Source organism: Fusarium oxysporum, chromosome 9, assembly GCF_000149955.1.
Source record: "Fusarium oxysporum f. sp. lycopersici 4287 chromosome 9, whole genome shotgun sequence".
In the NCBI taxonomy this organism is placed as follows: Eukaryota; Fungi; Ascomycota; class Sordariomycetes; order Hypocreales; family Nectriaceae; genus Fusarium; species Fusarium oxysporum.
Genome location: NC_030994.1, coordinates 2,549,002 through 2,576,517, shown reverse-complemented (window position 1 = coordinate 2,576,517; position 27,516 = coordinate 2,549,002). Strand labels below are relative to the sequence as shown.

Here is a 27,516-nt window from a genome sequence, read left to right as displayed (position 1 = left end):
CGTGTTTCTGTCTGTCCTTGAGAGCTTCACCCAAGCCAAGTACTGCCGGATACCTGTGGTCTTGACATCGGCTCGGAAGCCTTAGCTACGGTACCCAGACAACAGGGGACGAAAGCTTCTTCAGCCGGGAGGCCCCCAAACCCCTGGGACCAGACAGACTCCACTGAACTGCTAAGGTCGGGTTTGGTGAGGTTAGGTCACCTTTGGTTAGGTCAGGTTAGGTTGAAGAGAAGAAGAGAGCCCCGCTGAGACCGGGCACAATCCCTCCCGTGGACACTGCACTGAGCGCCACTCTTTTTTTTTTCTTTCTCTCTGACCTTGAGAGCCAGCCTCCCTGCTACCTTTTGGTTGCCCCCTGGTCGTTTCACTGTCGAGAGAAGACTTGGGGGCGTGGGGTTATCTTCCCGCGTACCTTGCCCTGGTCAATCACCCTCGCACTCAATCCAACAGTCAAGTCAATTCAACTGTTGACCATGGATGGGAGTCCACTCCGACCCGTACGCTATCTCCTCCACCCCCTGGAACTTGGAACTCCCACTTGGGACAGGCCAGGACCCCCTGGACTGGGAGAGAGAGACGGTTCCACCTCACTGACGAAAGACGTGGGTGTGTGGTGGCCACCAGGAACTGCAGAGCACAGAGCAAGAGAGAGAGAGAACAAGACTCCCATCCGTCAAAAACGACTACTAGGGTCGTCGACTAACTTAAGTTAAGGTGATAATACCACGGCATTCCCCAGACCCCGACGTAGACGGTGTTCTTGTTCCCATCTCTTCCCCTCGACTCGACTCTACTCGACTTTATACCATTTACATTATCCTTCGTACTCAATCTCCTCTCCATCTCATTGTTTTGTGTTAAGTGTGTGCTTGGGTTTGGTTTACGGTCTGGTCTATTTTCACTTTTACGACTTGCTTCTACTCTTGGGTCACCAACGTCGAACATCAACATCAACAACAACAGCAGCACTCTACCACAACCAAAATAATTCGTCATCACCTAATCTGATACCTTCCTTGGACCGTTGAGATCTCGAACGTTGCTGCTTCTCCACTCCTGTCGCCCAATCTCATCCGCAGCATTCCATTCAACGCGAACTCGACGAATGACCTGACTCACACCCAGTCGGCACAACCAGACAACGATATACCGACGACAAATAACGATTAATTGCAATTGGTCAAATTAGATTGGAGTGATCACATCGACTTCATCACTCTGTGTTAAGAAGTAAAGGTAAGCAAGAGGAAGAGCCAAAAAAAGAGAGTCGAAGGCGTCAGTGGCAGATTTGTTTGCAATTGTCTACACACTCCATTCAACACAGCACAACACAACACAACATCGTTCCATATTGTCTTATTTCTCCCCACAACCACGCAGGTACTGTACGTCGGCTGCAATGCACAGACGGGCTTGAAGCGTACAGGCTATGCACATGGGCGGATCGTGCCGCAGACAGACATGACAGGACTGGACCAGACTACATGCAATGCACTATTCAGGCGAGACAAGTCACGAGCTGTTGGGTTGGGTCCAAGAGATGATTGTTGAATGATTTGACATGGGATGATAAGAGCATGGGCAATGCAAAGCAAAGCAACGGAAAATATGGGCACCTCGCGAGAAACCGTTTAAGGTGGACGTTGGATGTGCTTGCTTTTTTGGAGCCTGGGGGTTCACAGAGGAACAACGTCTTTCTTTTACGCCCTGAAGCCCCCTCTAAAACGTCTTTTGCTAGGTACCTTGCGTGGGCGCTACAGCTACGCCTTGCAGAAGGTCCCCCCTGCGATTCTGAACATTCCATTCCTCGACAAGTCCTCATGGCCCCCTCCAACCCTCTCGACATCGTCTCCCTTCATTCCATCACATTTCCCACAAACAATCAATTGAATTCGCGACTCCTCGTCCCCAGGTGACTTGCTAACATTTCTCTTCTTTCCCAGCCAACCGAGTTCTCCCTCCTCGATTTCCTGTTGCTGTGGTGCAAATCTATCGAGTTTGATACCAACATCATAACCACGACTTACACCATCGTCGATATCGAGTTCCGTTACTTCAGCTTCATCATCAACCTGCACTCTTCTCTTGGATATTCAGATACGACTGCTTGTTAAAGAAGGGATAGAAAAGGACTGCACAGTACAGGAAGAGTCGGATCATTTCTTGGTTCGAGTGGTTGTATAAATCCACCGGCCTAACCGTTCATCCCCCGATGATCTAAACGGCGACATCGATTGTCAGCGGCAATCGCACGCAATGTTTAGCGACCAGCCCATGCGAGCCAGTCTCCAGGTGGCTCCTCTTACCATCGCCAAATCACGAACTGAATCATCTGGAGATGCTTCATCGACCTCAGAAAACGACAACACTCTCTACTCACAATAACAAATGACACCCCCCGCTACACCAAATGGCTCGCAGGAGGATCTCTCACCTTCACCTCAGTACATCCCTCCCCAAGTCTTCCACAACTTCCTGCGAGCCTTCTACCCTTTCAACCCCAGTTATGTCATGTCCGACTCGAGTGTGACATTACCTCTTAACGAGGGTGATGTGATTCTCGTGCACTCTATTCACACCAATGGATGGGCTGATGGTACATTACTTGTCTCGGGTGCCCGAGGATGGTTACCGACCAACTACTGCGAGGCTTACGAGCCTGATGACATGTGCAACTTGTTAAAGGCTCTCTTGAACTTTTGGGATCTGCTTCGAAGCACATCAGTCAATGACAAGGAGATCTTTGGCAACCAGGAGTTCATGAAGGGCATTATTGCGGGTGTTCGATTCCTATTGGTGAGTTATTCTCTGTTAACTCTAATAATTAACTTCTAACGGTACAAAGGAACGAACAAACTGTCTCAACCGAGAATCTACCTTTATTCAAAGGAACGATGCTCTGCGCAAGTGCCGCAAGTCTCTTCTCTCTGAACTATCATCCCTAGTCAAGACAGCCAAGCGATTGCAAGAGACACAACGTCTCGAAATCGCTCCCGTTGAAGATGTGAATGATATCATCGACGAGATGATTCTCAAAGCCTTTAGAATTGTAACAAAGGGAGTTCGCTTTATGGATGTGCTCGAGGATGACCGAAGGGCACGTGCGCCTTCAGCTGTTACTGTTATGGATACAGTGCTCGAAGAATCATACGTGCCGCCAACACCACCCGCTGATCAGTCTTCCTTTGATAAACAAAGCCAACGCAGCACAAGCATAAATGACACAGATTCCCAAGCTGCTGCCAGTGTCGCTGCATCTGAATCGAGCGAGACAACTCAAACATCAACATCCATCTTCAACAAGCGATTATCGTCACTTAGTGGTCGTACTGGCCCGAGCTCTCACAGGTTGTCTCAGGGAAGCCTTTCGCAAGCCCAAGCTCACCGCCTGTCCGCCACTATTTCGCACCGAGTGTCTCTTGCTGGCCCATCTTCAGTGTCGAGAGCCCATCATCTAGTTACTGAGCGCCTGAACCGCAGCCACGATACGTTCCTGTCTCATCTGGGATCTTTCATTGGTCGCCTGCATCTTCAATCACAGTCGCGCCCCGAGCTCGCATCAGCGATCCGTCAGTCTGCACTTTCAGGTGGAGAGTTGCTTGCAGTAATCGACGGCGTCTATGACCACATCAACTCCAGCTCTGAGGCTCTTGCCCGAGCTCGATCCACCATGTTCGCCCGAATCCAAGATCTAGTCTTTTCTGCCCGCGATACCCTTGTCAGCGCTGCCTCTGAAGATGCCGATTTAATTATGCCCCATGACAACACAATGCTCCTCGCATCCGCTACGGGCTGCGTTAGGGCCGCTGGAGATTGCGTTGCCAAGGCAAAATCCGCTATCGAGCGCATTGGCGATTTTGAATTCGAGCTCGAGACTAGCAGCCTTGGAATTGATCTCAGCATTCTAGATATCGATACTGAGGAGCGAGCTAGGACCCCATCTGTTTCAGAACACAATGACGCTGTCAGCGTTGCCGGTTCCAACCGAACCTCCAACTCATCTAACGGACATGCTCGTCGCCTCACTGTTGTCGCAATTGATAAGCCTCTTCCTGAGGTTCCCCAGGTGACCACACCTACTGATGAACAGACCGTTCATCCTTCACCCACCTCTTCTCGACGGTCGTCAGTTGCCGATGACAACGTCTCCAGCGTTGCATCCTCCATCTCCTCCCTACGACCTTCTCTCCCTCCCCTTCCCAAGCTTTCTACCACTCTCCTTGCCAACGAGGAATACAGTCCTGTCGATAACAATGACAACGACTTCAACTCCTCTTCTCGGTTCGACAGTATGGTTGCTTCCAGCGCTGGTAGCAGTGCCACCTACCTCAGCCGTGACTCTGAGGTCAGCATTGTTTCGCAATCTTCCACTCGAGCTACCACTCCTGAGCAGAACCTTGCCCCTCAGAAGCAGCCTTCGCTGTCGAATTTGAGCAATGGTGGAAGCTCGGAGGATGTCGATGTCGAGTCAAGACTTATGGAGAAGACCTTTGCTCACGAGCTCATGTTCAACAAGGAGGGCCAGGTTACTGGCGGCTCTCTCCCCGCTCTTGTCGAGCGTCTCACAACCCACGAATCTACTCCTGATGCCATGTTTGTTTCTACCTTCTATCTCACCTTCCGCCTCTTCTGCACACCGGTCCGACTGGCTGAAGCGCTTATTGAGCGATATGACTATGTCAATGACTCTCCTCATGTGGCTGGACCTGTCCGTTTGAGAGTATACAATGCTTTCAAGGGCTGGCTCGAGTCCCACTGGAGGGATGAGACCGATCGCGATGCTCTTGACTTGATCATCCCCTTTGCTGAACACAAGCTGGCGTCCTCTCTGCCTTCTGCTGGTCGACGTCTGTTTGAGCTTGCTCAGCGTGTCTCAGGCGAGGGTTCTCTGGTGCCCCGACTTGTCTCCTCAATGGGCAAGACCAATACCTCCATTGCTCAATACGTGCCAGCTGACACTCCTTTGCCCATTCCTGCCATCACCAAGGGCCAGCTCAACCTTCTCTCTGCTTTCAAGATGGGCGCCGCTCAGCCAAGCATTCTTGACTTTGACCCTCTCGAGTTGGCTCGCCAGTTGACCATCAAGCAAATGAACATCTTCTCTTCCATCCTTCCTGAGGAGCTTCTTGCTTCTCAGTGGATGAAGAATGGTGGCGTCGCCGCTCCCAATGTCAAGGCTATGTCCTCTCTGTCTACTGATCTTTCCAACCTCGTCGCTGAGACTATCCTCCAGCAGCAAGAGGTCAAGAAGCGTGCTCAGGTTATCAAGCAATGGATCAAGATTGCTCACCAGTGTCTTGAGCTCCACAACTACGACGGTCTTATGGCTATCATCTGCAGTCTCAACAGCAGCACTATCAGTCGCCTCCGAAAGACTTGGGATGCCATCTCCACGAAGCGCTAAGGACATGCTTCCAGAACCTCCAGATTCTGTCGAGCCCTTCAGAACAACAAAGTCTTGCGGAACAAGACCTCCACGACCACGTTCCTCCTGGCCTGCTTTTCTTGGCATGTACTTGACCGACTTGACATTTGTCGACATTGGCAACCCTGCCACCAAGCAAATGTGTCTCGGCCCTGAGTCTGAGGAGGATGGCAACGGTGGCATCACTGTTGTCAACTTTGACAAGCATACTCGCACTGCCAAGATCATTGGAGAGCTTCAGCGATTCCAAATCCCGTACAGACTTACTGAGGTGCCTGATATGCAGGACTGGATGTCCTCTCAGATCAGCCATCTCCGTGATAGTGAGGAGGGCAATGTCCAAGTCACCTACTACCGCAAGAGTCTCCTCCTCGAGCCTCGCGAGACTGCTAGTCGACCTCCAGTTGACTCCTCCGCTGCCTCCATCGTTGGCGTTGGAGGTGGTCGCCCCGACCTCTTCAGCTGGATCTCCCGCGACCGAGGCACCTCAACACCAACTCCTACCCAGATATAAGATTCTGCTTATCGCATCAGATCCTTACCGGACTGAACAGCAATTTACCTTCACCATTATCACACGCACATATTACCTCCCACCAGTAACTACTTCATCTTTGATACCCCCCATTTTTGTTTGAACTACTTTCAGCAGATGGGAAACATCGTCATGTTCCTTATGACCTCTATATCCATCAGCACAACGGCGTTATTTACATTTGGGTCTGATAATTTATGTTTTACGGTTTTCAACTCGGTTCCCATGGGTGGAACTTGTTCAAGGATCTTATCACGAAGCGCGAGCGCTGGGTCCTTTGGTGTTCGACACTCACTTTAGAGATCGTCGGCCTCCCTCCAAATTTCAGGGTACAGCTCATCCCGCATTCTTACATTCTACTTTCTCACATTCATTCTCTTCCTGGTTTTTGCATCCCTGTATTATCTCTTCAGGCGAAGATGGGGCAGGGCGGTGGAAAAAAGGAAAAATAACCTCTGGGCACGGGTGCATTCGAAAACGGCTTGCAAACGATCATGGGTGCCTGGGTTGTTTTATTTTTTCTATCCTTGGGTTTCTCTTTAATGTATTCTCAAACGCCGCCGGCGCGAAAACGAGTGTATCTGATTCTCACTGTATGAAAAAGAGACGGCAAGCTTGTCGTTTTATGTTTGTTATTCATCATCGAACTTCTGGGAAAGGAGTCTGGTGAATCAAGGACTGGACAGGCAGGACAGGTGATGGAAAAGAAAGACAAAATGGATGTATTCTGCAATAGAATAGGAAGAACAAAAAGAAGAATTAGGATCTATCGTCCTTGAAACTTGTTTCCTCTGCAACTGTGATAAAACGTGTCTACTAACTTGAGGTGAGTATCATAAGTCTATATGGCCGTCACTTGGTGAGCATAATGGTAGAGCCGCAATCATATGCAGGAACGAAAGTTGAAGACAAAGCCATTGATGGCACATGTATACCTCTAGATATAAACGTAAATCTTCATTAACTTGCCTCATGCAGTGTAATACATCGTCAAGCAATAACCCAATCCATGGGTATCGTGACCCATCCAACTCCCCAATGCATACATGCTGAACGCCGATATATCATTAAAATATTAAGTATTCTTATAAATAGTAGTCCCTTTTATCTCTCTCCCTTATCTACGCCTCTGTGAGGGCGATCTTCTTATCTGTAGGTGCGACAATGACATCCTCGATCTTCTCGTCGCTGAACTTGAGATCCTCTTCAACAGAGACAGAGTCCTGGATCTTCATGAAGATAACGGGGGCGGCGATGACGAGCGAAGCACCGAGGCAGGCCCATGTGGCGGCAAAGATAGTGTCGAATGGCTTGCCGAGGCCGTCGAGACGCCAGAAGATGGCAGCACCGGCGGATTGGATACCCTTGTAGAAGCCTGTTTTGATGAATTAGTGCTCCGGTATGGACACATGTGAGAAGGATGATTGGGGCTTACCAGCAAAGTTGGCTGTCTTGCGGCCAGAGTTGGAGAGAGCACCCATGTACCAGTAGATGCAAGTCTGCCAAGCAGCATCGAAGAAGCCGTAGAAGAAGTAGAGGAACATGGGAGCAAGGAACTTGTGGGCACCATCATCCCAGTCAATCTTGTCATCCTCGTTAGCAGGGTTCATGGCGATCTCACGAGGTCGCTGGTCCTTCTGCCAGGCATAGCCACCACCCCAGATAGCAAAGGTCAGAACAAAGAGGACGACCAGGGAGATCTTTGCACGAACACTGCGACGGACGCTAGAGACGTCAAGAGCGTATCCAACAATAAGGGCGCCAAAGATCTGAGCAAGCCAGTAGAGTAAGTTGTTGAGAGCGCGAGTGCGAACGTTGAACTGAGCGAGGTTCATGTTGACGTTTTGGTAAGTGTAGAAGATGTTTGAGGAGAAGAACATGGGGAAGAGGAGGACGACCCAGGGGGCGCGGGAGAGTGTTTCCCACAGACCCTTGATCTCAGTGCTCCATGAGGGGTTCTTCATGACGATGACCTTAGTGTTGTCCTCACGGACGATCTTGTCGGCGTCGCAGATCATGAGGGCGAGGACGGCACCGATGGCCATGAGAGCGATGAAAGCGGCGTATGTGCCATCGGAGACGGGGCCAGCTTTCTTGTTGATGTTTTGAGCAAGGGGGATCTTTCATTTGTTAGTGGAGATCTAAAGGATAGATAGAAGTAACTCACAAGAGAACCGATGACAGCACCCATGTTGAAGATGACCCAAAACCAAGAGATGTATCGTCCCTTGCTCTGCTCAGGAGGATAAGACATCATGATAGATCCCTGAGCAGCCCACAAGAGTCCAGCGCAAAGACCCAAGAGAGCACCGGCAAAGACGACAAAGGGCATGTTCTGGGTATGCGAATAGCACAAGAACGAAGCAGCATAGACACAATATCCCAAACCTCCAATGGACAAAGTCAGACGAAGTCCAAGTCTGTTTGCGAAAGTACCAGCGAAGAAACCAATGACGGCAAAAGTGCTGTAGAGAGCCGTGTTGGCGTGGTCCTGGGCTTCATTGGAGACTTGGCCGCCACCTCCGAGACCAGTCAGGGCGTTGAACATGCCGGGACATAAGAAGCAGACGATGGAGACCATGAGGAGTTGGACTTTGGGCGAGGCGTACCAGAGGTCAACGCCGGCGATGCGGACGGTCTTGTACATCCATCCTTTGGGGCGGAAGCCTGGTGTATCCGAGTCTGCGGATTCTGAAGCCGCTTGGGCGATGGGGTTTTCCTTTTCGTGAGTGGACATTGTGTGTGTGTTGATGTTGATATTCGAGATTGAGATGAGGGTCAATGCCCTGTATAAGACAATTGATATTCTTCACTAGACAATGGAAGACAAGAAGATGAATGAATGAGATCCAAGAAACCCAGATAAATCCCGGATGCAGCAGAATTAAAGTAGTCGCGAGGAAAGATGGAGAGATCCAGGCACGCGACGTACTCTATCGTGAGGGTCCCCCAAAAAATAAACTAGACCCGACCCCTGCCCGTCCTTGATAGTTACAATTGGGGAACTGTATCACGAGAAGGCGAAGAGAGGAAAAAAAGAAGGAGGATGGATTGCCAGGGGTCTCGTCAAGTGGTGAGAGTGGATGAGATGGGATGGCTGATGGATGGAAGATGGGGAATCGTGAGGGTGGTGCGGGTTAGTTACAGGGGGGTTAATGGGGAGATGCAACAATGGATGGAGGGTGTCGATCCGCTTACAGTGGGTGGCGTATTTTCCATTATTATCGACGTATCGGCCGAGGCCGACGATGACAGTTATTGCAGACATGCAATGCTTTGTGAAGACGTCGTCAGGTATTACATATAACAATCGAGAGATTGATACCAAGGAGTTGAGGCTCTGCAAAAAGGCCAATTCCGTTACCCTCAATGCAGAGTTAGTTAACTGCTTTCAACCGCCAAGTCCTCAAACTCGTAGCATCTCAACACCACAGAAACTACATTCAGAAATGTCACCTCAAACTCACTCCCAAGCCGTCCACGGTATTCCCCAGATTCACAAGATCAAAGCCATCGTCTCCATGGGGTAACATTTCTCAAACATGAGAGGCTATCCAACTCGAGTGGCGTACCCTAACGGTAACGTTCGTGGATGTCACAGATGCCCCCCATTGGTAACGTTCTACCTAACTTTAGCTTTGTGAGAACAATTGTGGATTCGACTGCCAGGCTGAGAGGAGGGTGGCTGATTTGGTCTACGGAGGTCATAGATTGCATTATCTCTGCAAGTTGAACTTGATGATATGTTTCTTGGCGATAGTAACATTTACAGTTCACTGTAGATTTCATGGTTGCTTTTCTGATGCCGTTTCAAGACAAGCCGTTGGGCATTTTTAGTTGTCCCCAAACCCCAGATCAATTTAGTTACCTTAGGGTCTTCCAGGGGAAAGGCCCGACTGTGAAGCTCCGTGATTGGTCAGACAGCACCGAATCTCCAGACTTCACAGCCCGTAACCAGTTGAACGGTACACCAATAACCAACCGTTTTCTCTGTCTTCAAGTCACAACACCCAAGATATACATAGATATACCAATACGAAGATGCAGCTCTCATTACGAAAATTGCCATCTTGCCATCTTGTTTTTAGAACATGTCACCGGCCCCGGTAATGCCTTGTTCTTCTCGTAGCATCCGATACTCATCACGATAACCCAAAGTCTCAGCTATCTCCCCCAAGCTCTGACCATGAGGTGAGAGGTCCAATTAATTTATATCCGCATGTAACGTTTCGCCCAAACTGCGGATACCACGATATCTCATGTCGAACGGTTCCATGGCCTGCCTGATTTGACACTCGTGGATTTAACTACGTTTCACTTCAGCCGCATTTGTTGGGGTTGTTGTGTTCCTTCTGAGCAGGTAAACCGAGATAAAGCGATCCACTGATTGATTACCTGGTTACAGTGAGTTGGGCTGGAGATATCAGAATGGAGTCTTGGCCTTGCTGCATCGTGATAGCGATAGTAACTGATATGCATGTTACGTTGTTGAGATAAACAACTGCCATTGATCTGGTTGCAACTCTGTTTAGCGAGCGTGCATATAACAATCGCTTCTGATGCATGGGTCATGATTGACGATCCGTGTCCTCGGTACCCATGACTTGTTGCAATCAATTGGTGTCTAAAGTGCTTTGGCGTAGTTACATTGTATAGGTTTGTGCATAAATGTCCTCGTCCCCCGTTTTGCGCTCTTATATAAAAGCGAGAAGCTATTGGATAGGATTGTTTTGACATGCAAGGTACTACTTCGACAACGTCAGCTAAATAAAGTGTGCATGATGATTTACAGCAATGCTGGTGCACAGCCTGTCATGTTGGCAGTTGATGACATGCTAGCTTATGAATCTGGTGTAAGCAAGACCTCCAATAGAACGCCGGTTGACCAAACGACAATTTACATCCATTGTCAATGAATCCAATTGGAAGCCTGCCCTAAAAGGATATTTATATAAGTGGCTGTCAGAATTACAAACCCTGATGGCCTTCTTCGGTTCATCTTGAAAACATTTGAGCTTCACGTAATACTGCATATGCGCTCTCTGGACAACACTTTCCAAATCGAGCAAACTGACAGTACACAGGTCAATTGTTAAAGAAATACAAAGACCATGATGATATCTTTCCGATGCCATTATTTGTCATGATTGCCATGGCCCTCCTTTGTTGAATCTGGCCATTAACATCACGTGAGCCTTACAAATTCTCGCACTCTGATTCGCTCGGACAAGATCGGGGAATGTTCAACCGATGATCTGGATCCACATACATTAATTCGCCGACATCCTGGGGGCCACGATGGAAGTAGCTTTTGTTTCAGCTACTCATCAGCACTCTCAAGCTTCTTGATACCAATCCTCAACCTCAACATCACCACCACATGCGCCCACAATGTTTGCCTCAAGATCGATAACGAGAATCGCCCTGCAACGAGGATGCACTCTGAGGCAGTTCTCGACGTCGAGACCTCTCGCTGTGTCCTACCACTCATATACTCTTCCAACACATACCTCGACGCCTCCCAGAAACGACGACGTTCCTGAAACTTCAATAACACAACCTGATCCTCTACCTAAGGTCCACGAGACACGACCTCCTCCTCAACAACCTCAGCACCCTCAACCACCTAAGCAACAAGAACCCGCACCCACGCAAAATGCTGCTCCCGCCGCATCGGCATCAGCTCCGAAGCTCAGCGAAACAGAAGCTCAGAAGCCAAAGGCAGCCAGGCCACGACCTAAGCTACGACCGCGCAAGGCCGCTATGAAGTTGACGCCCTCTGCGGTGGAGCAATTGCGAGAATTGCTGGATCAGCCGGAACCGAAGCTCATCAAGGTCGGAGTACGGAACCGAGGATGCAGTGGCTTGGCGTACAATCTTGAATATGTTGATAAGCCGGGTGCTTTTGACGAGACGGTCGAGCAGGATGGCGTCAAGGTCTTGATTGATAGCAAGGCGCTGTTTAGCATCATTGGGAGTGAGATGGATTATGTTGAGGACAAGCTTAACCAGCGGTTTGTGTTCAAGAACCCGAACATCAGTAAGTTGCCACGACAGTCACAGATTGTCATAATATTAACAGACCTTTCAGAGGAGGAATGCGGCTGCGGAGAGTCTTTCATGGTCTAGAATGGAAGCCAGCGTTTCGTCATCGCACCGGTATATACGAAACAAAGCATCACTCACGAGACGACGTCATTCATGCTTGAACGACAGGGATATGTAAGAATCATCCCGTCGTCTCAGCACAAGAGACACGAGAGTCCGGAAATGATCAAAGTTCAGCGAGAAACAGCATGCATAGAAGCATTTGCGAGTCGCATCTTGTAAAAACCAAAAACAGGAGCCGTCGAGAGGAGGCATAGTAACCCCGTAACTAGGATCGGCATAATCATTGGCGTTGGGTTAGATTGGAGACATTACCTCCCTCTGTTTGAGAAAACTTATTTACATACATACATATACCAGCGTGCCGCTTTTTGGTACAGAAATGAAGACACATGGAGTAATGAGATGGCCACAGCTGAGGGGATTAAGTATATTGGATTGATGATATTCATGTGTATAACGGCACTGGCTACATATAAAGTACATTGCTTGTTCTCTCTCTATCCTCTGTACAACGTTCTCATGTGAAGCTCTCAGGCAAGATTATGTATTACGCGATGCCTGGAGATGTGTGACAGCTGACTCACGAAGCCTCAACGTATCAACATCTTCACAAAAGCCTGGGGTATTAGATCAGATATACTGAGGCTGGGCCCAGCTGTTCTTGAATGTGAACTGATTCAAACGGTGCGTTCTAACAAGGCTGCAGACTCGGGGTAGTATTGGGAAGACCAGTCGGCAGATTTGAGCTTGGTGTATAGTCCCGCTTTGCTTCCCTTACTTACATAAAGCACATCTGCGGATCAGGTCAAGATGGCCGGGGTGGTCTAAGGCGCTGCACTCAAGACGTTGTCTTATCCAGTTAACTGGGTTCTTGCAGTATCGAAAGATTCTTGGGTCCGAATCCCAATCTTGACAATTTGTTTTTGTTTCTTCGTGACCATGATTGCTTTTTACTCAACATTTATAGATGCTACTGTGTAGGTAGCCTCGCTCATGTATTTATGGATGTCTCTCATTCTAGGTCGCCTGCAGAGCTTATGTTATGTTATGTATGAGGCGGAACCTGATACCCTCCGTGTCTGCATCGATAAAGGAATGAATAATTTACATTTCATTGATGTTCATTATCATATGCTCTCTTAGTGATTGCATATATGTCAGCAATTCGTGCACAACACATCAGGCTGGCTGCCTGTTGATGCGCGTCACATGACTTCGCGATATGTGTTGCTCTAGATGTTGGCGTCGACCACGCCCTTTGACGTGACGCATCTTTAATGACCGTGATTTAAATCGTGACTCTTCCGTTTACTCTTTGACTTCCTATCGACATTGCAAGCCATCACATAGCTAATACCTGCAACTTAGAACCTGCCCTTACATATAGTTCAACGCACTTCACTTGTTGTACCACCTCTGCTGAGAGGAGAGAGCTATGGCAGCCATCACCAAAAGCAAGCGACCCCTTGAAGAGCCCCAAGAAGAACGCAAAGTCAAAGCCACAAAGACCAAGAAACAAGCATCACCTACATCACCGACCTCACCTGCCGACTTCACCACAATCATGGCTTCTCAATTAGCTCTCATCGAAGCATCCACTCGCACACCGTTTGAGAAGAGTGTGTGGACACTTCTCTGCCAGATTCCACGGGGGAGCTTCTCAACATACGGTATCATGGCCGCCCATTTAAAGTCGTCACCAAGAGCTGTAGGCAATGCACTGCGACGAAATCCATTTGCACCAGAAGTACCATGTCACCGCGTTGTAGCTACTGGAGGTGCGCTGGGTGGGTTCAAGGGGAAGTGGCCAAAAGATGGTGAGGGAATCACTCTTGATGAGAAGAGGAAGCTTTTGAGAGGCGAAGGAGTGAGATGGGATGATAAGGGGAAGGTTATAGGAACACCCTTTGGTGGATTTACATGAATTACCTTAGTCTCTATGAGATATTAACTTTATTTTGTGTACAACAATGAACATCATGAAGTTGAGTACCTCATTCAACATCCTATCACTGGACGTCTTTCTCCATGTGGGGGAAATACGGTCAACAACATGCCTATTGTAGCCGAAACCCGGAGACGTTTTAGCATCCAACGACAACGTTTTTTATTCGTGCTTCACCTTGGACTCACCCGAGACGGATTTGCATGACCGGTTTTCACAGCTCGGTAGTCTTGTGCCGCGCTGGAACAGGTTTGGCGGTTAGTAAAAAAGTGGATTTGCCAGAGCCCTGAAGACGGTAGATGCTGGATCTTGGTCACCGAGATCCAATGTAAATGTGACGAGCCCGCGGGAACAGGTGTTGGTTGTCATGTTATGTCGTGTCATTTGCTCGGAGAAGCGATATATTTTGTAGCATCGCCGAGGACGTTAAGGTCAACTCTGTACAAAGTCAATTACATAGAGGCACTTGTAGAGAGGAAACGGGTACCAAAGGCATTGTAAAACATGAGATGCACCACAATTCAACACAATTATATCATTATCAAATCGGTGAATGTCTTTTTCCGTATACTTGTCTGGTTCTGTCTCCAAGTTAGCCCGACAAATCCCGTGCCCAAAATAGTGGATCAAACCACAGAGCACAAGCCTAGGTTAGTGGTCTGTCTGAGGCTCCTGATTGATTGAGCGCCGTAGCTTCGTGGATTTGGTTTTCCTCGTCATCCGAAAACCTCTTTTTCTACTGTTACCTCCTTGTGACGATCTAAACCGCTCTCCCTCTCTCCCTCTCTTTATCCCCTCAAGCCCCTCCCTTTCTCAATCATATCCCCAATCTCCTCTCTTCCTTTATCCGTCATAATGTTCAAGCTCGGCCGTAGTCGTGCTGTGGCTTCGGCCCTCAACGCCTCAAAGGTATGTCCCAGTCATTATTGCCTGCTAAACAAAAGCTTGGTGATGCGCTTGACATACAAACTGTCGCTAACTTTGTTGCTTGATAGCTCCAGTTTGCTGCCCCTGCCGCTCGATTCCCTGGCGTTCAACAACGACGAGCTCTGAGCATTCACGAGTACCTCTCTGCCGACCTCCTCCGACAGGTAAGGTTTTATCTACTCAAAGTCCCCCCCTTGACGATCGTCGATACTACGAACTACAAACTACGGGACTCACCCTTAAAAAACCACGGCTGCTAACCACCAACAGTACGGCATTGGTGTCCCCAAGGGTTCCGTCGCAAAGTCCGCCAAGGAGGCCAAGGAGATCGCTGAGAAGATTGGCAACGATGATATGGTTATCAAGGCCCAGGTCCTTGCCGGTGGCCGAGGAAAGGGTACGTTCGACAACGGCCTGAAGGGCGGTGTCCGTGTCATCTACTCTCCCCACGAGGCCGAGATGTTCGCCGAGCAGATGATCGGCCACAACCTCATCACCAAGCAGACGGGCGCTGGCGGCCGTCTCTGCAACGCTGTCTACATTTGCGAGCGCAAGTTTGCTCGTCGTGAGTTCTACCTCGCCATCCTCATGGACCGTCAGAACCAGTGCCCCGTCATCGTCTCCTCTTCCCAGGGCGGTATGGACATTGAGACCGTCGCCAAGGAGACCCCCGATGCCATCAACACCAACTACATCGACATCAACGTCGGTGTCACCGACGAGGTTGCCCGCGAGATTGCCACTAAGCTCGGCTTCAGCGAGCAGTGCATCGAGGAGGCCAAGGACACCATCCAGAAGCTCTACAAGATCTTCACCGAGAAGGACTCTACCCAGATTGAGATCAACCCCCTCTCCGAGACCTCCGACCACAAGGTTCTCTGCATGGACGCCAAGTTCGGTTTCGACGACAACGCTGAGTTCCGACAGAAGGATGTCTTTGAGTGGCGCGACACCACCCAGGAGGACCCCGATGAGGTCCGCGCCGCTGAGTCCAACCTCAACTTCATCAAGCTTGACGGTGATATCGGCTGCCTTGTCAACGGTGCCGGTCTTGCCATGGCTACCATGGATATCATCAAGCTGAACGGAGGCCAGCCCGCTAACTTCCTCGACGTTGGTGGTGGTGCCACTCCCGCTGCTATCCGAGAGGCTTTCGAGCTCATCACCAGCGATGCTAAGGTCACCGCTATCTTTGTCAACATCTTCGGTGGTATCGTCCGATGTGACGCTATCGCCACTGGTCTCATCAAGACCGTTGAGAGCATGAACCTCAGAATCCCCATCATTGCCCGTCTCCAGGGTACCAACGTTGAGCAGGCTCACCAGCTCATTAACGACTCCGGCCTCAAGATCTTCTCCATCGATGACCTACAAACCGCCGCCGAGAAGGCTGTCCAGCTGTCCAAGGTCGTCAAGATGGGTAAGTTGCCTCGACCCTTATAGTGTCTGTTCTGATTGCTAACACTTGAATAGCCCGTGACATCGATGTCGGTGTCGAGTTCACCCTCGGTATCTAAACAGCTCCACTTGAAAATGCTGTTAGACGAGCAGTGGTGAAGGATATGATATAATAACAAGATGTGAGACTTGAGCTCCAGGAGGCTGCGGTTCCAACCAAAACCGAGAGTAGATGAAACAAACACTCATGAAAAAGAGTGGGAGACATGGGTGGATATTCCTGTTTTTTTAATTTAGCATGCATCGGTCGGTCTTTGGAGCTCGCTGCTCGTAAAGACACATGGTTTCGATGCTCTCGAATGTGTCCGATTGGTTCGATAGAAGGACGGATGATTCAAAGGATGGACGGGCGATATGGTCTCCAACAAGATGATTTTTCGCGTATCCACGCCCTGCAACTGTTGTATTCCTGATGCTGTGATTTGTGATCTGGTGTGGTGTGTGAGATGAAAGGTGACGATTCGTCATGTCTCGTGAGATGACAGCCAAAAAAATGAGGCTCTCGAGATTTATTGTCGTGTTACCTTGGACCCCAGGCTTAACAGAAGGAGTATTCCATACAGCCAACTTTGACTTATATCGAGTCCATGTGATACAGTGATGGGTTCTAGAGTGATGAGAGCAGCTGAGGTGTCTAAAGAGTCATTCTCAACAAAGACGGGTCTTTACTGAGTGAATAAGATCAAGTCACAGATGGGCTGTTACACTAAATATGTATAAGAAGACAATTCGATGTTTCGGTCCAGACTCGGCTAATAAGTCTCTCGGATGTAAGGGTCCAATTTCATGCATCGTCTCAGAGCCGCATTCTTAGCTCATAATGGGATGATTTCAACTCGTTGACAAAATGTGTTAATAATGGATCAAAGGGTTAGACAATAGGGACACGAGTATTAGGACAACCTCTTCAAGTTAAAGAAACAAAAAAGAATAAGAAGTCATTCGGGAATACTATAACTTAGATCATCGGGGGGCAGTTGAAAGGCACCCTTCGTGGGCAAGGCTTGGCGATCTCTCGTCTCGCCGCACACCATCACAACCTAAAGTCAGCCTCAACTTTTCCACGACTCCCTGCTAATATCGTGACTTTTCTCTTTTCTCACCCTTTATCTCCACTACATTTATCATATCATACCAACCAAGCACAGATATCCATGACTCACCATAACTGAAATCTCTGAACAAGTTTTTCCCAACTTATCCTCGGCTATTCCCCTTGCCAAAGACCCACGTTTCAATGATGAAAATCTCCTGACGTAGATAAGACATCGGATCGAGCCGCAAAAGGGGAACAGCTTCTAACCAATGGGTTCTCGTTCCGTTGAGGTTCGAGGCGGGAATTGCGTCGGTTTCATTTCCAGATCCACTGCGGAAGAGCCGCATGCAAGTTTTATAGAGGCGAAGGGAGGTGTGAGGTAGGATTTGCGAATGCCGACGCAAGACCGACGCGGGAGGAGTATCTGAGATGGAATCTGTAGATGATGGTGAGTCTCGTGATGTTGGGGATTATATAGATGAGGCTGATGGTGAGCTATGATGGAATATAGGGTGACTTGGAGAAAACGGAGACTCGAGAACGGTTAATTGTCTTAACTTGGTGTTGTTTTCATAAGTGAGTTTGAAGGCGTGTAAGTCAACCGTTACTGGTTGTATAGGTCAGTTTAGTATATCTAACAGCTTGCTAACTCAAGAAAACAGCACACCGATACCATTACCATTAGACTATAGTAGCAGTTACAAACAGTAATATAAACTCTACAGCCAATTACCTATATGCTATGGCTTTGCTGTCCTGTCTCGTAGTGAGCTCACTCAATCATCCGTCAATCTCACGTGCCAACGCCTCCAAACCACTTCCTCCTCAACACGCAACACCCAAACTTCACAAGCCGTTAAACCCAATGCAACTGCGCGTCGAAATAAGGCCACAACTTTAATCAGTTGCCGCGCTTATCCCCCGTCTAGCACGTGTCCCCCTTTCCCCAGGCCGACGATTGGGGGGGAAACGCGGGGAAATGGAGATTTATTTCTCGTGAGGGGAACAAAACCCGCGCCATAATCCATCCCATGTAAGAAAGGGTCTTGGCTCTGGGGAAATTCGGTCAAGAGAGAGATTCGTAGGAGGAGATATAAAACGTCTAAGAGAACGTGGTAAAAAGTGAAGGTATCGCGATTTGATATGTAGATTTGCGAACCCACTCTTTTTCCGGACGTCTCTCGGTATCCGGCTGAGAAGAGGAGGCTGCCCCATTTTGTTGCCGTGCATGGGTCAGGGGTGGGCTTGGATGGCTTCGAGATTTCTGATGGATGAAAAGAATACTTTTGCAAAGGAGAAGCTCGGGTTGGTTGTAGGTCCCACATGCTTGAGAAATGAAGAAACATAAATACCCAAGACATCCTCTTCATTCTTTCGTGGAACTGTAGTTTATTCTTGTCTTCTTTGATCTTAGCAAGCGACTTACACACAACTTCATCTTATACTTGAGATATCTTCAGGCTCGACAAGTCTTACATTCATCTTACTACTCAACATTACTTCAACCACAACAACTACATCAACCTCACTCATACTCAAGATGCCTTCTTCAGTCAAGAGCTGGTTCGCTCGTCACTGCGCACCTCCACCACCAATGACAAACAACCCTCTGTGCCCATGCACGACCTGCTTCAACGGCGGTTCACACTCCAACAACTCAGCATCATTCTCCATGTCCTCATCACCATCATCACCCGTCGACTCGGACAACGCATCACTCAGCAGCGGTACAGCCTATGCTGCATCCTCATACATCGAGACCCCCACCAAACAATAAAACCGAACACACACACACACCCTGGTCTGACGAATTACTGTCGGAACGAATAGCGAGTTTTATCTCATGGAGTTTTTGATTATACCATTACTTGCGATTGGCGTTTGCTCGGAAACAACAAGGGATGTCATTATCACATCAGAAATATGACGGGAATTGATTGGGCTTGGATTTGACGGGGCCGATGTGGGCTCATCCGATGGGTGGAGTGCTGATTCGGATCGGCTCCGAGGCGGAGTTTACGTATTATTATGTTAGATAGGGTACCTGATACTACTGAATAGAGTACAGTACTGGCCTGTCGATTGTTGTCACTCTCGGAACGTGAGATGAACATCAAAAAGTCGGGCCCGATTATCCCCTGTTCTCTTCATGAAGACAACCGTATGATTCCAGTAGAAACAGCTAGGATCTGTTTGACAAGGAGCCGCACAGCAACTACCTTGCCATTCAAGAGATTGGCCAAGAGTAGGGTAATCTGGAAAATCCTGCAGGTACTCTACAGATCTAGGGTCTTCTGGCACCCACAAAAGAAAAGCATGGAATTGCGCTGCAAATGTCACAGTATTTGAGATCCTCACCCATTCACTCGTGACAAGGATGTAACAAGGAGCATGACAAGCCTAGCACATTTTGGCTCAACATGAGTCATAAGATAATCTCTGACTTGGTTACCTCATTACTTAGGAATCACTGTTTATGGGTTCATTGCGGGCAGCTCCTTTGTTATCAATGTAGAGTGTCACTGTCACCTACTGCATTCACTAATCTGATGACTATGCCGAAGAAACTCGCCTCGCACTTTCACCAGAACCCACACATACTTGAATTTGGTTTCTTCTGTAAGAGAGGTGTCTTCTCCTCTGGAAGACTATCCGGAGGACGGCCCGATATGCAAAAGACCGGCGCCGTGAATTACAGTAAGCTCCCGGCCGGCCCCACTCACTCCGAGTTAAAGCTCCGGACTCGAGTTTGTGAGCCTCAACCTTTATATCAAAACTTGTAGTAGCAGTGGGACTACCGAGTGAGATACAAAGCGATTTAGTACTTTGCTCATGACTACTGAGTTCTTTCTCTAGTCCTCTCGATAACAAATTTGGTTGATCATAGTGCGAAGATGGCTTAATGGCAGTGAACAGTCTGTTCACTGAAGACACACGGCTTGGACACCTCTAAACAACGGCTGCGGCAACATCTTGCTATGATGAAATGATAACATCATATCTCCTTCTGTACTTACATTATTCCAGAAAAAATAAGTAGGATAAGTCACAGCGTTGCAATGCTCCAAGCTTCCGTGCATATTTTCGCATTACTAACACCAAAGCTTTGACGTCACCTCATCATCCCACACAATCTTCCCATCTTCATACCAGCCAAGTTGAGTTTGGAAAACACCGCAAACAACTCGTGTACCTGAAAATCACCTCGCTTATATACCCCCGAAACCTCTGGATATCATGCCACATACGAAAGTCGACCCCGCTATCATTGAGGCCCTGGGGCTGGACCCCGCCAACTCGGCTATCAACTCTCATGGTGGATCGGGCTTTGCTTCTACGTTCAAGATAACGTCTGAGAAAGACGGGAAGCCTTTGAATTACTTTGTCAAGACTGGTACAGGGAAGGAAGCCGAGGTTATGTTCAGGGGTAAGTATACGTTTTATACACAACTATCTGATATCATGATCTAACAGAGCTCAGGTGAACATGCCTCCCTTAACGCCATAGCAGACTCAGTCCCAAACTTCTGTCCCAGATCTCACGCCCATGGAGCTCTAGCAGGTCGTTCAGGCCAATATTTCCTCGCCACTGACTTTCTCGATCTGGGGTCCTCAGCACCTGGAGGTTCAGGGAAGACTTTAGCTTCAAAGGTTGCGCAGCTACACACAACGCCTGCTCCCATCCCAGAAGGCTATGACAAGCCAATGTTTGGGTTCCCAGTCCCTACATGCTGCGGTGCTACAGAGCAAGATAACTCATGGCGGGAATCGTGGGCTGACTTTTACGCTAACAACCGTCTGAGACATATCGCGCGTCAGGCAGTTCGCAACAATGGTTCTGATCCTGAACTCGAAGAAGTTGCTGAGAAAGTTGCGAGTAAAGTTGTGCCACGGCTGATTGGGGATGATGTAGTAAAGAACATCAAACCTGTCGTTATCCATGGCGATCTATGGAGCGGGAACCATTCCAAGGGGCAGATTGGAGGTCAAGGTGGATGTGAAGAAGTTGTCTACGATCCCTCAGTTGTATATGGCCACTCCGAGTTTGAACTTGGCATCATGAACATGTTTGGCGGCTTCACCAACCACTTCTGGAAAGAGTACCATGAGCTGGTACCAAAGGCAGAGCCCGTAGCTGAGTGGCCAGACAGAGTGAAGCTATACGAACTGTAAGACCTCCTTTTTCCTCAAACTCCAAGATACTAATATCGCCTCAGATACCATCACCTCAACCATTATGCCATGTTCGGCGGTGGCTACCGAGGAGGCGCCATGTCCATCATGAGGAAACTCATCAGCAAGTACGCATAGCAGATAGAAGTTCAAGATACTGTATTTCATGATTCAAATGCAGAAATGCCTCAACGCCTCGTGTTACCCGCTGTATACACCAAAGTCTAAGTATAGTAGAATGTCTCGAAATGTAAATGCTCTGTCCAAAATGCCTTGAAACCAAAATGTCTCGCTCCTCGTCTATGCTGCCAGCATGGCTGGTTGCTTCGCTCTCTCGGCTTGTGCCTCAACTGGTTGGCTCTTCTGTACTTCTGGTAGATTCGCCACGGGGACAGAGGGTAACTTGGCTGGACCTGTGAGTTCGGCTTCGAGAGCTTCCAGTTCGTCTTCCACTTCTTGCTCGTCCTGATTCGAGATACGACCTCCAAGCATATCGCTGACTTCCTAGAAGTATGTAAGTATATTTCGAACCGCGAAACAATAGTACCGTAGTGACGTACCTGTTGGTATGCAATAGCCTCCGCCGTCTCGCCCATCAACTTCTCCACATTCTCAATCCCACCCATCTCAGCATGAATCTCCTTCAGAACCTTGGTTCCCTGCTGCAGCCCAAACACCACATCCTTCTGTATAAGCGCAAACTCGACATCGTTCGTCAACTTCTCCAGCTGAGCTAATTGCGCATCTGTCTTGGCTAGTAGCGACTCTTGATACTTCTTGCGCCGTAGGGCTAACAGAGCGCGCTTCTTGTCGCCCTTGGCCAGCATCTGCTTTGCGATATCGGTCTCTTTATCTGTGAGGACTGTTATGCGCCGTTGGTATTGGTGAAGTCTATCGCGCTGATTCTTCATGTCCAGGATGGCCCTGAGGATTGTTAGTATTGAAGGCGGTCACGAGCGCAATCGCGGGGGGTGGGAGCGACGGACTTGTCCTGGGCTGTGACTTTACTTGCGTTTCCGCCCATGATGAGGATCGTGGGGATGCGTTTGGTGGCGTACGAGCTTGTCGAGAGGTTGTTAGGAGAAGGTGTGTGGCTGTTTAAGTCGAGGCTAGGAGTTTGAGGTTTCTGGTTTCGATAGCGAGCGATTGTCACGAGGGAGACCATCGTCATCGGCGCTGATACTGGGGTCCAGGGTCTTATCGATAAGCCAGGCCCCTCTAAGTTGACATAATCCCTTGAGCAGATTTTGAACAATTGCCTAGTAAAGATTATAAAGCTTTAGTAAAGCTTTTATTAAAACATAAGAGATTTATGACAGATTTCCCAAGTTTAGATCTAAACAATAAACCATATCTGAAAATTAAACAGTAGGACCACTTCAATTGTACAATACCTCAATAGGTATCTGTAGTGGTCACACATATTGTAAGGCCAAAGGCACATAAAGTAGTTAAGACATAACTCCATATAAGGCTTATAACACGACACCGAGGAAGAACGCGGATAGTCATGATATGGCTAAATAAGTGGAATTAACATATGAGCATTAAATTATGTTCCCCCCGTACTTGGTGGGTGAGCCAATTTCAATCTCAGTGGTCAAGACAACTATATTCGCCTCTGAAGAACCGGCTTGTCCTTTTAATTTTGTCACCATCTCAGGCCTCTCAACTTTTTTTCCCCGTCCACAGTCTTCGGAGATCTTGAACCTCCCATCAACATCAGAGCCGACCGTTGGTGACGCGACACAGTCCCTGGGAATAATGACTCTAGGAGCCAAAAGACCTCGCCTCAACCTGAGGCAGGGCCTCGATCGCGATGTTTACGTGGTCATGAAGAAGCTCGAGGATGCGAATGACGGCAAGCCCTTCAAGACCACAACAGCCGTCTACGAAGCTATCAAGAGGTCAAATTCCAGCCTCAGCCGACAGAAGAAACGCCCTCTTGAAGATTCAATCGACCGTGTACTTCAATTCCGCAAGGAAGAGCTCGGCGATTCAAGCGACTCTGAAGCTGAACTCGAAGAACCACCCAAGCCCGACGACGACCGTTTCCTTCTTAATAGACAAATGACGAAGCACTGGCACCAAAATACGACAACTGCTACAGAGGTAGAAACGGCAACTCCACCCACGAGCGAAGCGCCCCGTGCGATCAAGAAGAGACGAGTACAGCAAGATGGAGAAGAGCGGGTGAAGGATGGTGTGGTGACGCCCAAGGGCGCTTTGACGGACACAGATGCTGCGCCCACGGGAAAGCAAGACAAAGCACCTCTGAAGAAAACACAAAAGACGAGCCGCTACAAGGTCGAGCATCCTTCCGGTCCGATCGAGCTTGGGGGTGTGAAAGAAGTGCAGGAAGATATTATCGAACAAATACACTGGCTTCTCAAATGGCCAGAACTATACGCTGCCAACGGCTGGAGAGGGCTCCCTGGGCTTCTCCTCTCGGGCCCGCCTGGCATTGGCAAGAAGTCATTGATTCGATCAACAGCCGCGAAGCTCGACGTGCCAATTGTGTACCTTACCGGGTGCTTTGAGGACCTAGAGCGTATGGAGAGAAGCCTTAACGATGCGATCGAGGAAGCCATGCGAGTCGCCCCGTGCATCATCCTCATCGAGAACCTCGATTGGCATATGCCTAAGCCTGGAGGCAGTGGCCATAGCGAAGGCCATCGCCGCAACGTTATACAGTTCATGCGACAGATGCAACGCATCGCAGCTGAGCAAGACAAGGACAGACACATTTTAGCCATGGCTACAACAGCAAGAATCACAGATGTCGACCCCGCAGTCCTCAAAACTGGACTTTTCGAACGTACGCTCCAGATGCGGATACCAGATCTCGGGGCTCGTCAGGATATCCTCAAGCTCGTTACCAGGGACATGAATCTAGCAGAGGATGTCGACTTTGCAGAGCTTGCCAAGATTACTCACGGCTTCGTCGGCGCTGACATTATCAACGTCGCGACACTCGCCCAGCGACAACCGCAGAGACGAATGAGGCTCGTCGACCAGTACCGTTACCACTTACTCGACATTTCACAAATTCAATCAACCCAGCCGCAACCAGATCTCATGGAACTCGCCGACCAACAGCCGTCTGCCCCTTATCCTGAACCTCCCAGTGTACCCCTGGCCCAGGAAGATTTCAAAAAGGCTATCAAAGACTATACCCCTTCCCTACGAAAGGAGGGCTTCACCGTCATCCCCAACGTCTCCTGGGAGCAAGTCGGTGCTCTGCAAGCAGCCCGCGACCAGCTCAACATGTCAATTATCGGACCCATCAAAGACCCCGAGCTCTACCGTCGTGCTGGCCTCGGCCGCCCAGCGGGTTGCCTTCTCTGGGGCCCTCCTGGCTGCGGTAAAACCCTCGTCGCCCAAGCTGTCGCCAACGAAGCCCAGGCCAGCTTCATCCTTATCAACGGACCCGAACTGCTCAATAAGTACGTCGGTGAATCAGAGCGCGCAGTACGTGAGTTATTCAACCGCGCACGCTCATCAACGCCCTGCATCCTCTTCTTCGACGAAATGGATTCCCTTGTCCCAAAGCGTGATAACGCTTCCACAGAGGCAGGCACTCGTGTTGTCAACGCACTCCTCACTGAGCTCGATGGCGTCCAAGACCGCACAGGCGTATATGTTATCGGTACAACTAATCGACCGGATATGATCGACCCGGCTATGCTTCGACCCGGCCGTCTCAATGTGCGCCTCTTCATCGACCTCCCTACCCCTGACGAAAGGGTCGATATCCTCCGAGCCATCTATCGGACAAATCACCCCGACGCAGCAGCTGAGGAATTCGAGCGCCTCGAGTCTATTGCTCGAGACCCCCGCTGTACCGACTTTAGTGGTGCTGATCTAGGCGGGCTGCATGTGAAGGCTGCCGAAAGTGCCCTTCGGCGATGCCTTCAGGGGGCTAAAACTGCAGCCGAGATCGACGGGGTGGACTGGGAGCATGCCCTCTCAACTACCTATAGAAGTGTGCAGAATCCTGAGACTTACCGAAAGCTCGAAGTTAAGTTAGGGAAATCCTAGATAATTTTATGATGATACTAGAGTATAATTCCTTAGATTTAGATAATATCATCCAAGATTATGATCCAATTTTGTCCCTAAAGTTATAAATATACTCTAAAGAGTAGCTGGCTTTTGAGAATTATGATGATCCTTATGACAAGCTTGCCATAAATCTAAACTCATCACAACATCATCACTCTGTTTTCCTCACCTCCATGTCTCATCACGTCACACCGAACCCCAACCGCAAGCCACGGTGGCTTAAAATTTCTCCAACAGCTGTCAATGAGACCTCACCTCATTTTCATGTCAGGGGTAAAAAAGCAAAATCTCCAAAAAATCAGAGACAAGTACACCGCCCGCCGATCGCCGCAGGTCCCGCACACGCCGCCGGAGCAACGGAGGCGCACGGAAATAGCTCGGCAATCACAAAGTCATGATGAAAAAAACTTGGAGTGGGATCGAAAAAATAAAACATGCTCATGAAAAAGAACCGGTTTGCGCGGATGACCCTCTTTACGGGGCGATCGAGTATCGGGGATATGTAATCGGATTTGACGGCATTGAGATTGGTTCGTGGCATCGTATCATGGTAAAAATGACGTTCACAATTGATTCCAAATGCATAATTATGAGACATGAATGAAGTCAACAGAGGTGAGAGTAGAAGAAACGTTAATATCTCTATCGTAACAATTGGGCTATGATGCGGAAACATTTTTATTCTGGTCTCATGTCATTCCCGTCTTCCGCCTCAAACCAACGCCGGGCTTTCTTCTTGGTTGAAAAAAAAAAAATGGTTGTGTTGTATCGGACGGAAGTCGCATAAAGAGGAGAGATGGGAATAGGATACGAAGCACGTGGCATGTCTTAACAAGTGCTGTGTAGAGTCTATAGTACAAACGCCCCTTGGCGGTCCCCATCTATCGAAAGTCGTAACATTACACGCGATCTATAGTCGCTTATTTGGTAGAGTCCTTGAGGTAGCTGTGGAAGAGATGTTAGTGACTGTTGTGATGCAGTGAGGAATGAGTGCATGGCAGTTTGGAATCATTGCATCGCTGTGACCCACGAGAGAATCGGCGAGCCAATGTCCAAAGCTGACTGCAACTCAATAGAGTATAAAAACTTACGCAATAAGGTCGTTGCGGTCCTTGGCCTTCTTCAAGCCACCGAAGGCCATCTTGGTACCGGGGATGTACTTCTTGGGGTTCTCGAGGTACTCGAAGAGAGTGTCGTCGTTCCACTCAATGCCCTTCTGCTTGTTGGCATCGGTGTAGGCGTAGCCCTCGACGGAACCAGTCTTGCGGCCCCAGAGGCCGTGCAGGGCAGGGCCGATCTTGTTGCCGCCGTCCTTCTCAACGGTGTGGCACTGAGCACATCGGGTCTTGAAGAGGTTGGCACCCTTCTTGATATCGCCTGGGACAATGTGAGTTAGTGAATGAGTTCTCGGTTGAGTGAGTTTTGGCTTTGGTGAGGCTGTGTAGACGAGGTTCGTGAGTTTGATGAGAGGACGAAGGAAGAGTCGCTTTGGTGTTTTAGAGGCGTGACACGAGTTGTTGGTGAGTCTTGGTGAACATTTCGTGGTCATGGGAAAACCGGTTCTGGGTAAATGACGCAGGCAACAGGGTCAGCGGGCCAACCTCAGCTGGTGACCAAAGCATGACTCTTTGCCATTGTGCAAGACCCAAATTCCCTCGAGACTCGAATTGAGAGTCGTGGTATTCTCTACGAAAAGCGTCTCCCCTTTCGTTCTCCTCAATTGCATCTCTCGAAGCCTTGCGCTGCAACCGGCGCAAACCAAAGCATGCTGTGAGAATAGACTTACCGCCAGCCATTGTGGATGTGGTTTGTGATTAAAGAGTTAAAAGGTGATAGTAAAT

General features: G+C 49.0%; 11 protein-coding genes and 1 non-coding gene across 24 annotated transcripts; 7 read left to right on the top strand and 5 right to left on the bottom strand.

Moving 5' to 3' along the window:
• Nucleotides 1–2,388: 2,388 nt before the first annotated feature.
• On the top strand, nucleotides 2,389–5,939 carry FOXG_12823 (ras guanine-nucleotide exchange protein; the record flags this gene model as incomplete). Its single annotated transcript, XM_018392723.1, has 3 exons — nucleotides 2,389–2,796; nucleotides 2,846–5,360; nucleotides 5,419–5,939. 3 exons carry the CDS (start codon nucleotides 2,389–2,391, stop codon nucleotides 5,937–5,939), a joined length of 3,444 nt encoding a protein of 1,147 aa, XP_018251295.1.
• Nucleotides 5,940–6,837: 898 nt separating this feature from the next.
• Nucleotides 6,838–9,070, bottom strand: FOXG_12822 (uncharacterized protein). Of its 2 annotated transcripts, XM_018392721.1 has the most exons (3): nucleotides 8,128–9,070; nucleotides 7,396–8,080; nucleotides 6,838–7,335 (listed from the first exon to the last, which is right to left on the bottom strand). In XM_018392721.1, the coding sequence occupies exons 1-3, from the start codon at nucleotides 8,695–8,697 to the stop codon at nucleotides 7,082–7,084; spliced, it is 1,509 nt and encodes a 502-aa protein (XP_018251293.1). In that variant the 5' UTR covers nucleotides 8,698–9,070; the 3' UTR covers nucleotides 6,838–7,081. The 2 variants fall into 2 exon arrangements, with proteins under 2 accessions (XP_018251293.1, XP_018251294.1); XM_018392722.1 differs by having other exon boundaries at nucleotides 6,838–8,080.
• A 2,233-nt stretch (nucleotides 9,071–11,303) lies between these two features.
• FOXG_12821 (uncharacterized protein) lies at nucleotides 11,304–12,620 on the top strand. Its single transcript, XM_018392720.1, has 2 exons — nucleotides 11,304–12,000; nucleotides 12,052–12,620. Exons 1-2 carry the CDS (start codon nucleotides 11,352–11,354, stop codon nucleotides 12,087–12,089), a joined length of 687 nt encoding a protein of 228 aa, XP_018251292.1. The 5' UTR covers nucleotides 11,304–11,351; the 3' UTR covers nucleotides 12,090–12,620.
• Nucleotides 12,621–12,875: 255 nt separating this feature from the next.
• FOXG_20788 lies at nucleotides 12,876–12,986 on the top strand. The gene has a single exon. It is a non-coding gene; the product is annotated as a tRNA-Leu (tRNA).
• A 275-nt stretch (nucleotides 12,987–13,261) lies between these two features.
• On the top strand, nucleotides 13,262–14,079 carry FOXG_12820 (uncharacterized protein). Its single transcript, XM_018392719.1, has one exon. It carries the CDS (start codon nucleotides 13,507–13,509, stop codon nucleotides 13,993–13,995), a length of 489 nt encoding a protein of 162 aa, XP_018251291.1. The 5' UTR covers nucleotides 13,262–13,506; the 3' UTR covers nucleotides 13,996–14,079.
• A 417-nt stretch (nucleotides 14,080–14,496) lies between these two features.
• On the top strand, nucleotides 14,497–18,333 carry FOXG_12819 (succinyl-CoA ligase [GDP-forming] subunit beta, mitochondrial). Of its 12 annotated transcripts, none has more exons than XM_018392708.1 (6): nucleotides 14,531–14,925; nucleotides 15,012–15,107; nucleotides 15,214–16,363; nucleotides 16,417–17,885; nucleotides 17,949–18,027; nucleotides 18,100–18,333. In XM_018392708.1, exons 1-4 carry the CDS (start codon nucleotides 14,872–14,874, stop codon nucleotides 16,458–16,460), a joined length of 1,344 nt encoding a protein of 447 aa, XP_018251280.1. In that variant the 5' UTR covers nucleotides 14,531–14,871; the 3' UTR covers nucleotides 16,461–17,885; nucleotides 17,949–18,027; nucleotides 18,100–18,333. The 12 variants fall into 12 exon arrangements, with proteins under 12 accessions (XP_018251286.1, XP_018251281.1, XP_018251285.1 ...); XM_018392714.1 differs by having other exon boundaries at nucleotides 17,949–18,029; nucleotides 18,100–18,184; XM_018392711.1 differs by having other exon boundaries at nucleotides 14,528–14,925; nucleotides 17,949–18,243.
• A 487-nt stretch (nucleotides 18,334–18,820) lies between these two features.
• Nucleotides 18,821–19,452, bottom strand: FOXG_20787 (uncharacterized protein). The gene has a single exon (XM_018401096.1). The coding sequence runs from the start codon at nucleotides 19,109–19,111 to the stop codon at nucleotides 19,010–19,012; it is 102 nt and encodes a 33-aa protein (XP_018251278.1). The 5' UTR covers nucleotides 19,112–19,452; the 3' UTR covers nucleotides 18,821–19,009.
• Nucleotides 19,453–19,863: 411 nt separating this feature from the next.
• FOXG_12818 (uncharacterized protein) lies at nucleotides 19,864–21,875 on the top strand. Its single transcript, XM_018392706.1, has 3 exons — nucleotides 19,864–20,864; nucleotides 20,919–21,606; nucleotides 21,655–21,875. The coding sequence occupies exons 1-3, from the start codon at nucleotides 20,675–20,677 to the stop codon at nucleotides 21,746–21,748; spliced, it is 972 nt and encodes a 323-aa protein (XP_018251277.1). The 5' UTR covers nucleotides 19,864–20,674; the 3' UTR covers nucleotides 21,749–21,875.
• FOXG_12817 (uncharacterized protein) lies at nucleotides 21,685–22,781 on the bottom strand (the record flags this gene model as incomplete). The annotated part of the gene is made up of 3 exons (XM_018392705.1): nucleotides 21,685–22,114; nucleotides 22,171–22,534; nucleotides 22,597–22,781. 3 exons carry the CDS (start codon nucleotides 22,779–22,781, stop codon nucleotides 21,911–21,913), a joined length of 753 nt encoding a protein of 250 aa, XP_018251276.1. The 3' UTR covers nucleotides 21,685–21,910.
• A 530-nt stretch (nucleotides 22,782–23,311) lies between these two features.
• Nucleotides 23,312–25,721, top strand: FOXG_12816 (uncharacterized protein). The gene has a single exon (XM_018392704.1). The coding sequence runs from the start codon at nucleotides 23,375–23,377 to the stop codon at nucleotides 25,649–25,651; it is 2,277 nt and encodes a 758-aa protein (XP_018251275.1). The 5' UTR covers nucleotides 23,312–23,374; the 3' UTR covers nucleotides 25,652–25,721.
• Nucleotides 25,722–25,973: 252 nt separating this feature from the next.
• FOXG_20786 (uncharacterized protein) lies at nucleotides 25,974–26,351 on the bottom strand (the record flags this gene model as incomplete). The annotated part of the gene is made up of 1 exon (XM_018401095.1): nucleotides 25,974–26,351. One exon carries the CDS (start codon nucleotides 26,349–26,351, stop codon nucleotides 25,974–25,976), a length of 378 nt encoding a protein of 125 aa, XP_018251274.1.
• A 244-nt stretch (nucleotides 26,352–26,595) lies between these two features.
• FOXG_12815 (cytochrome c) lies at nucleotides 26,596–27,471 on the bottom strand (the record flags this gene model as incomplete). Its single annotated transcript, XM_018392703.1, has 3 exons — nucleotides 26,596–26,620; nucleotides 26,767–27,052; nucleotides 27,462–27,471. 3 exons carry the CDS (start codon nucleotides 27,469–27,471, stop codon nucleotides 26,596–26,598), a joined length of 321 nt encoding a protein of 106 aa, XP_018251273.1.
• Nucleotides 27,472–27,516: the final 45 nt, after the last annotated feature.